This window comes from Furipterus horrens, unplaced genomic scaffold, assembly GCF_987537825.1.
Source record: "Furipterus horrens unplaced genomic scaffold, mFurHor1.1.pri manual_scaffold_7, whole genome shotgun sequence".
Classification (NCBI taxonomy): Eukaryota; Metazoa; Chordata; class Mammalia; order Chiroptera; family Furipteridae; genus Furipterus; species Furipterus horrens.
The window spans coordinates 144,221,434-144,234,706 of record NW_028327177.1 but is presented as its reverse complement, the minus strand read 5'-3'; the positions used below and the strand labels follow the sequence as shown (position 1 = coordinate 144,234,706).

At 61.4% G+C, this 13,273-nt stretch overlaps 1 protein-coding gene across 1 annotated transcript in view; it reads right to left on the bottom strand.

Annotated features, from left to right (window-relative positions):
• The window catches only part of LOC150005551 (E3 ubiquitin-protein ligase PDZRN3-like), a 111,532-nt gene that overhangs the window by 97,332 nt on the left and 927 nt on the right, over nucleotides 1–13,273 (bottom strand). Inside the window, exons 2-3 of the mRNA XM_090284883.1 lie at nucleotides 4,515–4,601; nucleotides 1,163–1,270 (exon numbers count right to left, since the gene is read on the bottom strand). Of these exons, the coding sequence (XP_090141009.1) occupies nucleotides 1,163–1,270; nucleotides 4,515–4,601 (195 nt within the window). The remainder of the gene's footprint in view (nucleotides 1–1,162; nucleotides 1,271–4,514; nucleotides 4,602–13,273) is intronic.

Below are 13,273 nucleotides of genomic sequence, written 5' to 3'. Positions count from 1 at the left end.
CTGCACTTTCTGAGCAACGGTCCCAGAAAACGCACCCCAACCCTCACCCCAAGAAGAAGACAGTAAGTACACACAAGCAGTCTCGCCAAGTAAGCTCTGACCTGCGGGGACAGTGACCCCAAATCACGGCACGAAGAGCCCTGAGTTCAAGAACCCCGAAAGGTCAAAGGGGGGACAAGACTAACCAAGTCCCTGACACAAACCAAGTCTCCTCTTAACACCGATGTGAGCGCCGCCCCCTGCGCCCCCACCTCCAGTGAGACTCGCGTGGCCTGCGCGGGAGACGCGTCTGACGGAGACGGGCAGCGAGACCTTGTCCCGCCCCCACGCATCCTCACACTCGCACACCCTACGGTCACAGCCACCCTCGGCCCGAGCTTTGGAAACGGGGCCCCGAGAGCACCCGGAAAGCACAGGAGCCGCACGGACCGTCCAGACGTGAGCACCTGCGTCATCTGCGCTGGCTCCTGGTTCCTGCACGGCAGGCGGGCGGCCGTGGGCTCAACTCAGCCCTGGGCGTCCACCCTCCGTCCTCCCCACGCATTCACCCCTGAAAAGGGCAGCCGAAGTGGCCGAAACACCAGCAACACGTCGTCTGTGTCGAACTTTGCAACAAGAGCACAATAAGGAGGCAGGAGGGCGTGCTCCCCTCGGCCCCGCGGTCCCCCCGCGACACCGGGGCTCTTTCCAGAGTGCCGTGCGGGGCTGCGAGACCCCCTGACCAGCGCAGAGGACACGCCTGCCCCGCGGGGAGTCTGAAATGGTGCGTGGAGGCCCGAAGACCAGAAGCTGGCCCCTGAGGCCAGCCTTGGCCGGCACGTGCCCAACCACCAGCCCATCCGCCAGAGAACAGGGCGCCTGGAGGCATGACTCCCACGCCGACATGGCGCGCCCCGTGACGGACGTGAGCAGTCGCCCGACGCTAAGCCCGCTGGGGCTTCCACACGGAGCTACAATGGGGGCATAGCGCGCACACACGGCGTGAACCACAGGCACGCGGTGAACACGCCACTCGCGACCCGGCTCCTCTGAAGTCACACACGCCTACACCGCACAGCCGGCGTCCTCAGGTCCCCCAGCGCTGGACGCCTGGGCCTGCCCCCCGGCCACTGTGGGCCGCGAGCACCCCACACAGCCGACGCCGGCGGACGGTGTCACGTACCTCGATGATCCTGTCGTGAATCTGCAGGCCCCCGTCTTTGGCTGCGGGACCGCTGTCCACAATCCTGGAGACGAAGATGCCTTCACTGGAAGGTCCTTCTTGCTTGTCCTTTGAATTAAAAAACACACGTGTGAATGCCAGGCAACACGTGGGCCACACACCTAAAACAGCCCTGACTGGCCAAGACGGGAACGCTTCTCCTGGCTTTGTAAAAACCATTCACCCCACAGCGAAGGGCGTCCCGTGAGCTCGGCCACCCAGAGGCGGGTTTAATGGCGGGCACACCGGGCACGAGCCCTGGGCCCTGACTTCTGAAGGGCCCCGCAAAACCCCAACTTTACACTTTTTTCTAATGACACCAAGTTTGGTTTCATATGTGCAGTTTTAGTTACGTACAAGTTGTAAACTCGTGGGGCCTTTCAGAGGTCGGGGCCCAGGGCGCGCGCCCGGTGTGCCCGCCGTTACACCCGCCTCTGCCGGGCCGCCCCAACCCACGCGGCTGCTGTCTGCGCGGATGCGTCCTTCCCAGATCGCTTTAACGTGTCACCTCCCCACACAGCGTCTGTCCCCTCCCTTCACTGTAAACATCGTGGGAGTTTTGACAGTTTTGCTGCCCACCTGATGCCTGAGGGGCCGCGTAGCACCCCGCCGTCCGGCGTAGCCGCTAGAGACGGCTGTGGTGACGCCTAACACCTGGCTCCACATCCCGAAGCACCTTTGCCAGCTCTGACGTGGGCGAGCCCCACCCCGGAGCGCTTGGCGAAGGGCACCCACCTCTGACCACCCTCTGAGCTCGCGGGGGCTCCCAGCCCGTGTTTCCCTCACCCTCCCAGCACAGGGCGCCCGTACCACGGACCAGCGCTCCACGATTAAAGTAATGCTTTTGCTTAATTTAGCCACAATGGATAGATTTGAGATCTCTAATAATCTGATTGTGGAGACAGGGGTTCTATTCTGTTCTGATCTGTATCAGAAGAGCCTGCCCCGCCAGCCCAATCCTGATCATTTCTGATCTCCAGTCTCTTCAAGTCCCTGTGACCTTCCCAAGTCCGGTGGAACTTTCTGGGACGGAAGGGAGCTTGCTGCTTACACTCCTCCTTCCTAAAAATCAAAACGCCCTGACACACTCAGCAAGGCGTCCCCGCAGCCTGTCCAGGCAGTGCCGGGCGGCTCTCCGTCAGCCTGTGCACCAAGGGCCGCGGGTCCCAGCTGCATTTGTAAGCTGAGTGCACAGCATGCGTTTTCCCAAACAAACCCACGAAGGGCGAGCTCAGGACGTCCCACAGAAACACCGAGACCCGCCACCATGGGGGCGTGGTGCCAGACGCCCCAGACCTATGTCAGTAACAATCACTCTGCAGAAGCCAAGCCCCTCTCCCGGAGACACACGGAGTTACAACTGTGACTTAAGACACCAAATCACAACCTAAGACGGGCATTCCGTGTTTTTTCAGGACTGACCCCACGAGATGAAGGCAGGTCCCTGACGGCCACTGAACCCATCAGACTCGGATTCCAAGAGGGACGGTCAGTGTGCCGGGGCTGCCAGACCAGCCCAGCAATCCTGACCTCCTGTCCCCCCCCTCCCCCCACCATACTCTGCATGGCTGGCTGCACCGTTATGACCTTCTCTGCCTGAACTTCAGGAGCCTCTGGGCCACCTCGCAGCTGCCTCACCTGGCCCGGGCCTTGTACTCATGTAGGTCCCTACCCGTGAACTCAGGTGTAAGAAAAGCTGAGCAACAGCTCCTTGTCCAGAGCTCACACCAGGGGCCAGACCCAGCGGGAGCTCACGATGGCCACAGGGGGTACGTACTGTTATTGCTTATTTCGTAAATGAAGAATCTGACACAGAGAGGTTAAGTAACTTACCCAAGGCCACACAGCTAAAATGCACCATGGGTCAGCTTCGAACCAAGGATACGCTGTTCTCTTACACACCTCTGAGTGCAGTGCTGTCTCCGACCGAGAAAAAGCCCGAGATGCATGAACTCAGAAGACCAACATTCCAGGCGGTGGAATATTCCACCGGAGAAGCTGGAAGGTCTCCGCGGACCACAGAGAGGATTTACGGACAAGCACGCACTCCCTACGGGTGAGGTCAGCGTTTCATGTGAAAGAGGCCTGTGTTTGCTCTGACTTCACCGCTCAGCATTTCTCAGCTAGAAGGAAGAGGGGGGCGGGGATGGGATTCTGGCTTTGGTTCTTTCTGCAGAAACTGCATCCAGCACAAGAGATTTTCTCTAGGAGCATCAGAAGCTCAGGCAAAAGCCAGAGAGAGCAGCTAATGCAAAGATTTAGGTTAAACTGACTGCGGGGCAAGCACAGAAAGACGAAGTCAGAGACGACCAGCCCAGTTCACCCCGACAGCATCTGCTCCCCTCGCGCCCCTGAGGCACATCTCGGGATCTTTCAGACATTTTCACAATCCGCACACGTGTTGCGTGGACAGATGACCGGCCACCTTTGATGTTTCTGCTGCGATTGTTTGGGGCACCAGAAACCACAACCATAAAAGACCGCAGACCTAATCGATCAACACTGTGTGGTTTCTTACGGCTCCGCCCACACGAGAGCCTCCTATTGGAAGGTGACGCCACCCGGGGCTGTGACAGCCAGAGTGGAGAAGTCACCGGTGTCAGGGACAGGCCAGCTCCCTGTGAGGGGCCTGTGTCGCAGGGACGTTAGGTTTAAGCCAGTGACCGTCTGAAACTCCTGGGCCCTCAGGAATGATGCTAAAGCAGCTCCGCCTGCGCTCCCACAGGGACCACAAAGCCTGGCGACCGCACGTCTGTCTACAGCACGTGGTTTACCGTGCTTCCTGCCCACAGGTTCAGGGCAATGCACCTGGTCACCTGAGAGCACCGAGGGAGGGGACACAGGACAAACACGGTGTCCACGCCTGCGGACACAGCACCGCCCTGCAGCCCACGTGGCACGTGTAACTTCGACTTTAAAGCTATTATTTGAAAAGTACATTTCATAAGGCTCTTGCTGCCACGGATAGCTACTCCTCTGATGGATCTGGGCTAACGGGGAAGCTTCTGGAAGGATTCACCACCCTTAATGCCACTAAGAACATTCATGATTCATGGGAAGGGGTCAAAACAGCAACACTAACAGGCGTCTGGAAGAAGTCGGTTCCAAGCCTCACGGGTGATATCAAAGGTCCCTGACTTCAGGGAGGACTAACTGTGGACGTGGCGGGAACAGCCGGGAACCGGGGCCTGAAGATGGGGCTGGACAGCCGCAGATCATGACAGACCTGGAACAGGGGGGACCCTCCCCCAGACACCCTGCGCTCGCTCCCAGCCACCCCCGGGGAGGAAACGCGGTTTAGCGATGAACGTACCGCACACGGCCGCCCGCCGATGATGTTGAAGCCGAGGGAGCCCGCGTCGCGGTGCAGGACCAGGGTCAGGCTCTTGGTGTCCTCGCCCTGTGGGGAGCGAATGAGGAGGTCAGGGTCGTTTGCAAACAGAAGGCAGGCGCTCTGTCTGTGGAAGTGGAGGCTGGGTCACCCAGGAGCATGACGATTCTGTGCCTCCCGACGGGGCTGGGCCCTCCACCCCGGGTCAGCGTGACACACGCTTCTAGACACCGTGTGGCCCCGGAGTGACGTGCAGCACCTGCTGGGCCCTTTCCTCCACACCCCGGTCTGTGAGGGCGCCTTCCATGAGGTGCCCCCGTCTGACAACGTGCCCGCTGGTTTTACGCTTCCCTGCCCAGCACCGTCTCCGCTGCAATATTTGTAATTAATCTGAGCCGCAGGAAGTTAACAGGCAACAACTGTGCTGCTGCAGCAGCAGAGCAAACGTCACCCCAACAGGGTGACAAGGCAGAGACGGTGACTCAAAACCGAAACAGCCCAGCTTCCTGCCTCAGAAACAGGAGCCCCCGGTAAGCACCGCCGGCCTCGCGTGGCGGCGGTGGGAAACGGCAGACGCGCACGGGGACGGGAGCGCGTCCCACGCCTGCCTCCCGTCTCTGGCTTCCCAGAAACGGCCCCGCCACGCGGCACGCGGCTCCGCTGGGCAAACGCAAACATGGTGCAAAGGGGCACGCACGGTCATGTCGTTAAAACTGTTAAGTTTCAAACCAGTGTGATGACTAATTATTCCTTTTGAAATAATGTAAGAAAAATAAGGAAACCTTATTGCACGTCATTGACAAGACAGAGGCGTTCAGGGGCGCTCTGTGCTAAACTCTGGCCGGTCTCTCCGCCCGGCACCACGTGGGGGGCCGAGACGTGACTGGACCTGTCCCGTGTCTGAGAGCCAGCAAGAGGGCACGCCGGCCCGGAGCCCACGCTCCCCAGCCCAGGCCCTGCCCGCCTCCGGCATGGCCCCCTCAGTGGGAAACGCAGGCGGGAGCACCCCGTGGGGTAGCAACCCCTCAGCAGCCCCAAGACGGTTCAGTTGTTGGGGTCCCCAGTGTCCCAGACGGGAGCTCATTCCAGCAGGTCTGACCGGAAACAAGGGTCTGAACAAAACTGCAATTGTTCACCGAACTATTCACGTCCCAAAGGCCCAGCCTGCGACCCCAGGGACACCAGGCCCTGCCTGGTCTCAGAGACCTCGTGTCGCTCAAGGGACGGTGACACAGTGATGTTCCTCAGCTGAACAGCAGCTGTCGGGGTCGGGGGGGGGGGGCGGTGTGGTTTCAGACAAGCGAGCCGACCGTCCCCGTCCTCGCCAGCAGCCACCGCCGGGCGAAGGGCTCTGCCTGCTGTCGCTGCCGCTCTGACCCGTCTGCCATCTGGGGGGGCCGCTCACTTCAGGACGGGCCGCAGCCGGGAGATGCACCCGGACAGAGCGCAGCGGAGACACTGTCTGGGCGCCGCTCCCAGCTCTCCGCCGTCCGCCACCAAAGGCCTCCCCGCTCTGCACCCTGAGCCTGAGTCGGCTTCTCCCTCCCCGTCCCTCCCCCGACACAACCTCACTTACTTAGTTTAATTTCTGACTCTGCAGAAGAAATAAGAGTTTAAACACTGGACGCCACGCAACGGGATTAACACGCTAGCCTGAATCTCTGCTCAACCGTTTAACCCGCCCCCGGGCTCCAAGGGCTTCAGGAAAGAGGGCGTTTCAGTGACCCCCAGCGCACCCCACCCGCCCGCTGCGGAGACGGGCCGCGGGTCCGCGAGAACCTGGCCTGGGCGGCTTCCCCGATGGCTCAGGGGTGGCGTTACCACGGCGTTCTTCATCAACAGGAAATGCCAGCAGTCCTGGCCTAGTTTAGCCACGTGTCGTAACCCACCCGCTGACCTTTCCTTGTGGCCGAGGCAGGAAAACCAAGAGGGAAAGAGCCCCCGTCCCTGCCCAGCTCTGGGCACAGGGGTGGCTTCGGGGCCCCACCCCCGCGGGACCCTGGCTCTGAGAACCCACACCCTGCGCAGGACCGCGCAGCAGCGACTTGGGGCCAGCGCAGAACCAGCCGCCACGTTCTCTGTGGCTGCTGCTGACTGCCAGCCGCTGCTCCTGCTCCATCCCTCTGCCTCAGAGGGCGGGGCCTCTGCATTCAGACCTCAGGGTGGGTTAGACGTCTGATCAGTTTCACCATTGGAGGTGGAAGTGCCACCCCCGTGCCAGAGACGCCTGTGTCACGCCTGCGTCTACGACACCCTCAAGGGCGTCTCAAGGGTACGACGCCCCTGACAGGAATGGGGTCACGACTATGGTCTTAGATCCACAGCCAGGACCTGACACCGGCGTCCTCATCCAAAGTGGGACGAGGACAGTTCCTTCTCCTGCCCCACGGTCATGAGGGAGCACGGATGAGCTCGCCGGGCAGGTGACGGGCTTCGCTCAGACACAGCGAAGCGCCGAGGGGGCTCGACAGGCAGAGCTCAGCCCGAGGCCACAGCCCACCTACCCCCACGTCCAAGCGACACAGAGCATCTAATCCCGAATGGACGCAGTCACCCTAAAGCTGGACCTGTAGTTAGCAGCACAGGGGGACAGTCACCTGGTCACATCTCTGCTTTCCTGGTTGGGGAACAGCGTGGTGGGGGGCGGCGGCGGCCAGGGCAGCCGGGCTGCGGAAGCGCTATGGACAGCTCTGGGGGCGGGGCAGAGACGACCTTCAGGGGGGCAGCGGGGGCAGGACAGGCAGGCTGTGGGCGTGAGGAGGGAAATCAGGCCTGGAGGGAGGTGGCCCCAGACCCCGGCTCGCAGCAGGAGGGAGGGAGGAGCCGGGCCTTGGATGGGTGGGGGGGACAGCCAAGGGCATGGGGCACTCCACGTCCCACCAGGTCACGAGGGCTTGATGGGCTGGAAGAAGAAGAAGGTAAAGAACGGAGGGAAACGACAACGCAGCACATGTGGGGGTGGGGTGGCACCCCCTTGGTGGCTTTCCCTGGAGCTGCCCCACATTCTGTCACTCCTCCCAGATGGCACACGTCTGCAGGCGCCAGAGGCCAGCAGAGCAAGGAGCTCTCACTGAGAGCCTGGGAAGGGGTCAGGGAGGAAGCCGCCCGCCATGCTGGGCCCGGTGACGTTCCGCTCTCCTTGGGGAGGGGCCAGAGCTCGAGCAGGCCAGGAGGAGCAGGAGCTCAGCGCCCCGAGTGCACACCAGGGCCCAGGCCAGAGACAGCCGGGCCGCCGCGCACTGCAGGGTCTCCCTGGGCGGTCTCGGGTCCCCAGAACTGAGAAGGGCAGAGACCTCAGCTGGGAGGGGGCGTGGTGCCACACGCTACCAGGGGCCGCCGCGGGAGGCCTGGCAGGCATGGGCGGGCGGCGTGCAGGGATCGTGGCTGAGGCACTGAGGAGAGCCTTTGCCATCTGCTATGTGGACGGACCAGATCAACGTTAAAACTGCCCAGCTTTCCGCTCCAGGCCTCGCTGGACAAGAATCTGGGGGGATGATAAACGTCGCAGTGAAAAAGGACAAATCAAGGTCCTCTGATTGTCAAAAGGCACCTACAGTGGATGATTATTTTTTAAGTGCCCAAGAATGCAAACTGTCCTCTTGGGGAGAAGTCCCGTCCCCACGCTGCCGTTTTCCCGCAGGCCCGGCCGGGACCCGGGCGCAGGCTGCCTCCCAATCGGCGTGGCGACCCCCAGAGTCCGTCCACACCCTGGCCAGTGTGGATTCTTTCCAGAATCTCTGTTCTGCCCAGCGGCAGGTGCTCCTGGTCACCGCTGCTGTGGGACTCACAGCCTGGGACGGGCAGACTGAGAGCTGCCCGCGGGTCCCGAGGACCAGAACTGACTGACCGCTAGTCTGTGCGTCTGGGAGGGGACACCTCTGCCTCAGAGGATGCAAAGCTCCCCAGGCTGCACGGCTGGGACCCAGCTCTGCCTGCTGCCTGCCGACAGGAAAGTGCAAAAATGTGCCAGGCGGGGCCGGGGGGCGGGAGCAGAGCTGGCGGCCAGACCTTCTGTCCTAAGGGGTGGGGTGGCCCACTCCCGGCCCAAGATGCCTGTGTCTTCTGTCCTTCAAACTGCTCCTAACGGTCAAGCAGCCGGGACCAGCCCCACCCCGCCCCTCACCCTTCAGGTCTGCAGAAGAATTCTTGGAGGAAGGTCGGAGGGGACAATCAATGCTCAGGCCTAAGACTGGGTCACGGGGCTGATGCTCCATACATCTTATAACCTGTCCCTTCCACACACACACACACACACACACGCTAAGTCACCCTAGCGAAGAAGACAGCACTGACGCCCGGGTGACCTAGAGTCCCCGACTGCACGGTGCCGGGAGGACCCTGCGAGTGGGCCTCGGTCGCGGCCACAGCAGCCCCTGGGTCTCCAGTCCAATGCGCGGCGGCCTTACAAGCAGGTCGTTACTCATCAATTCTTTCCATGAGGCACCATTTCTGACCACAGGGGAGCCCCCTGCCCATAAACCACAGCTGGGTTCCCAATCAGACTGTCAGTTATGATCATTCGATCCAGTGTATCTGGGTAACATACTCGTGGACCAAACCCAGCTGCCCCTGGAAGTCACTGAAGCGGACATGTGACCGCCCGCCATGCCTCTCGCTGAGCGGCTGTGGGGAAGGCGCCCTGTGGTGGCCACTTGCGGAGCTTCTCAGAAAGAAGCGTGCAGACAGAGAACTCCCCATGCGAGCGCTGCCGTCCCCCAGCCTCCAGCAGCTCTGACAGGGGGCTTCACACACCATGAGCTGGGCAGGTCTGAGGGACCATGGGAACGCCTCCAAAACACCTGGAAACAATTCTGTCAACTCGGGGGTCATAGAAAACTCCTTTTTAATACAGGTTCACTCTTGCTTAGCAACCTGGAAAGGCTCTGTGGCTGAGAAAACAGGCCTCTTGCCCTTGAATTCATCCACCGAACACACACCCTCAATCTGGAGCCGGGACACAGCCCCAAGGAGACAGCTGGGGTCCTTCTGGGGACACAGACATTAGACTGCCCGCCCGCTATGCAGTCACAGCTGTGATGGACAGACGGATGCCATGCTGGAGGGCTTCCTGGAGGCGGCGATGCTGGGGTTGGGGGGGGACACAGGGTTATCCAGATACAGGCCCTGTGTGCTGATGGACGGGCAGGGGTGGGGGGAGCTGAAAACTTGCAGGTTCCCCGGAGATGAGCTCTGGAGACTGTCCCAGGTAGAGACAAGAACAGGTGCGAAGGCCTTGGGGGGGGGGGGGATGTGCCCAGGGAATCTGGGAAGCAAGAAAGGAGAGGAGAGCAGGTGCAGGCCGGCAGGGTGCACAGTGCGCTGGACCGCACCCCCCCCCCCCCCCCCCGAGAACCTGGGAGGCACGGCAGCACCTGAGGAGGAAGACTGAGCTCAGACGTACGTTTCTAAGAGATTATCCCTGGATCCAGGCAAAGAACAAATCAAAGGGAAGCAGAAGACAGAGGGAATGGCCGTGGTTCAGGCAGGAGACGACAGTGACGGAAAACAGGCAGAGCCTGTCTCCCAGGGGGCGTGCGGCAGTGTCTGGAGATGGCTCTGGCTATCATGACTTGGGGTGCTGCCGGCATACTGTGGGGAGAAGCCAGGGATGCCGCTCAACTCCCAGCTGTGCACTGAACGTTCACCCCCAACACAGCACCCACCCCCCGAACAATTCGGCCCACGATTCAGCAGTGCTGAGGCCGGGAGACCCCGGTGGGGGCAAGGGGCAATCTGGCAGAAGCACACACCTCCCAGGCACCCGCAGGAGGGAGAAGCAGCGGGATTTAAGGACAGAGGGGACAGAGGGACCAAGGATGAGTCCCAAGGAAGTGACGCCCGGAAAGCCACAGAAGCTTCGCTGTGGGATGGTTGTGTGCTGAGGACCCACTGGGTAAGTCAGGGAGGGAAACCAAGGCTGGGAACAAAGCTCTCCAACTCACTCACGCCCGGCGTCACCACACCTGTGGCAGCACCCCCGTGGCTTCATGTCGGTCAGAGGCCCCTCTACGCCGCCTTACGGCCGGTGCCTCTGCGCGGCAGCTGGGCTCTAGAACGTGCTGCCTTCCTTCGGGCATTTAGCAAGGGCTGCAGAGAGGAGGCCCAGTAAAATACACACTGTGCGGAGGAGCCTAACGCGCGTTTCTCCGCAGTGAGCCTAACCTCCTTCGCGATGTGGGGCAGGTGGCGAAGCCCCACCCGGAGCCGGTCACCGACACAGACCTCACGCCCCCGACGGGTCGGAGCCTCGGCTTCCGTTTCACAAGCTCTCCAGGTGGTCCTGACCGAGGGACGCGTGAGAAGTTTGCTCCAGCTCAGCCTGGGAGCAGCCCGCTCAGCCAGCTGAGACCGATGAAACCACCCCAGAGCGTTTATGGGGCAAAGGTGAGGCCCTGACGCACTGCGACGACAATCATCCGAGTGTTTCTTATCTGGTCCAGCCTGTAGCAGAGATGTAAACATCGTGGTTTATACAAAAATAAAACTGTCGTGCTTGGGCGTTTCCTAGGGACACTGACCCTCTGGGTTTTGGAAAGTAAACAGCATCGGGCAGAGCCCATCTGGTGAAATGAACAGCCTGCGCGGCAGCAGCGGGCCGCTGAGGGTTAACCTGGGGCCCGAGGCGCTTCCCGGAGGCCTGGCTGAGGCCCAGGGCTGAGGCCGGAGAGGGAGCCACGGAGCTCTGAGTTCTGAGGGCTGGCCCCGAGCAGCAGAGCAGTCAGGGCTCCAAGCCCAAAAGCAACATCCTGTCCCCAAGCCGAACACCCCCGACCCTCCCACCACTCAGCCTCCAAAGCATCCAGTTTTGATTCAAGTGCCGTATTTCTGATTCAGAGAGAACGTACCCAAACACTCCAGAAAGAAAACAGAAAGGCAAGAAGAAAATAATAAACTAGCCTAACAATGAATGACGTGTCAACCCTGGGGAGTGAATGGCTTATTCATAAACAAGCATCACCTCCAACTATGCAGGGGGCCCAGAAGAGCATAAACAGCAGAAACTGGGGTCTCCTTTGCCCTGAACCCACTTGCTGGGAGACCAGGCTCTGCCCGGCTGGGGTGACTTGTGGTCTCCCCAGTCCTTTGTAGCCTGTGGGGTCCCAGTGAGCTCCGAGCTGTAAATATTTGCCCTGCGCCCAGCGCGCAGAGTGGCCAGCTGCTCCGGCTGCAGCTGACGGTCAGGCGGGGCCAGGGCTGGGGGCGCACAGGGGGCGGAAAACTTGTGCTTGGTGAGCCTGGGGGGAGGGGGCCTGGGAGCCGAGGGAGGAAAAGCAGACCTAGGCCTGGGGCCCTCCAGGAGGATACTTTCTCCTCTGTGGAGCCAGAGGACAGGCAGCAGAGAGTGGCAGCAGCCAAGTCCCGCCCCATTGTCCCCCGCTGTCCAAAGCATGGCCTCTGCAATTAGGAAACCCTGGCTCTCAGGGGGCGATTTCTGCCCCCACCCCCTGTGCAGAACACTGGACAATATCTGGAGACAATTTTGGTTGCTGAGACTTGGGGGGATCTAGTGGGTAGAGGCCAGGGATGTTGCCAGACACCCCAAAACAAAGAATTCCGGCCACAGTGTCGGGGCGCCCCAAGGTTGGGCGCAGAGGCAGAACCCGGTCCCGCTCTGCCCTGAGCGGCTGTTGGGCTCTGAGGGGGTGTGGCGGCCTCGCTGAGCCTGCTCGCGCAGCTCCGGGCAGACGACGCACAGACAGTGCCGTCCACAGCTGCTGGCACAGTTGCCACTCGGTCGGTGGTGCTGGTGTTGTGGCTACACCCAGAGGCAACACCACAGGCCTGAGAGAAGGGCTGGGGAGACGTGGGTTCAGACCCCAGCCCTGGCACCTCCAAGCGCAGACCCAGGCCCAGGACTGCCCTCCCGGGCCTCCGTGTCTTCACCTACAAAATGGGAAGTGTCACAGCTGCCTTGGCTGATGAGCGAGGGAACAGCTGAGAGGTGCCCAGCACAAAGCAGCCTTCACGCCGGAAGTGTGATGGCAGCACCCCCAGGTCCAGGCCGCAGGGAGGGCTCCACGGGGGAGCTAACTGCAGGCAGCAGTGGCTGAGCGTCTGCCAGGCCCTGCTCACAGAGCCCGCTCTCCTGACGGCTGACAGCAGCCACTCACGTCCAGGGAAACCGGGGCATCTGGACGGAGCCGCAAGGTCACCCAGCTGGTCAGCGCAAAGCCCAGATTCTAAAACAGTTCAGACCCACAGGCCTCTGTCTCAGTGATTACTTTATGTGGGTGTCGGCTCCTTCCGCTCTTCCTGGGCCCCCGGATGAGCTCCACAGGGGTGCCTGGCTGGGCTTCCTCTCCTGTCACATGGCCAGGCAGCACAGATTTCCAGCTTCAGAGCCAGCCGGTCGGCGGCGGCCCAAGGTCAGCGGCGAGCTGCCAGCGGAGCCCATGCCTGAATCCAGCCCTCCCCGCGGAGGCCTCCCCCGGCCTCCCTCTTAAGGACCCGGAGACAGGACGCAGGGTACAGCTCACCCTGTGTGCCGATATCTTATCCTGTCGCCACGTGTGTAGGGGCCACGCTTTCCCACTTTAAGAGGGTAAAAGACTCCCCCCACGTACCCCAGCTGGTCTGAGAGGCAAACCTCGAGCCCTGTCTGGCTCCGTGCCCTGCCTGTGGGTTCCTTTCAGGCTTCCCAGACTCCTGAAGCCGCTGTACCGTATTCCACTCTGAGCGCCTTGTCATCTGTAGGGACCCGAGTGCACAAGGTTGGGCTGACTCAGCGCCCCACTCCCGGT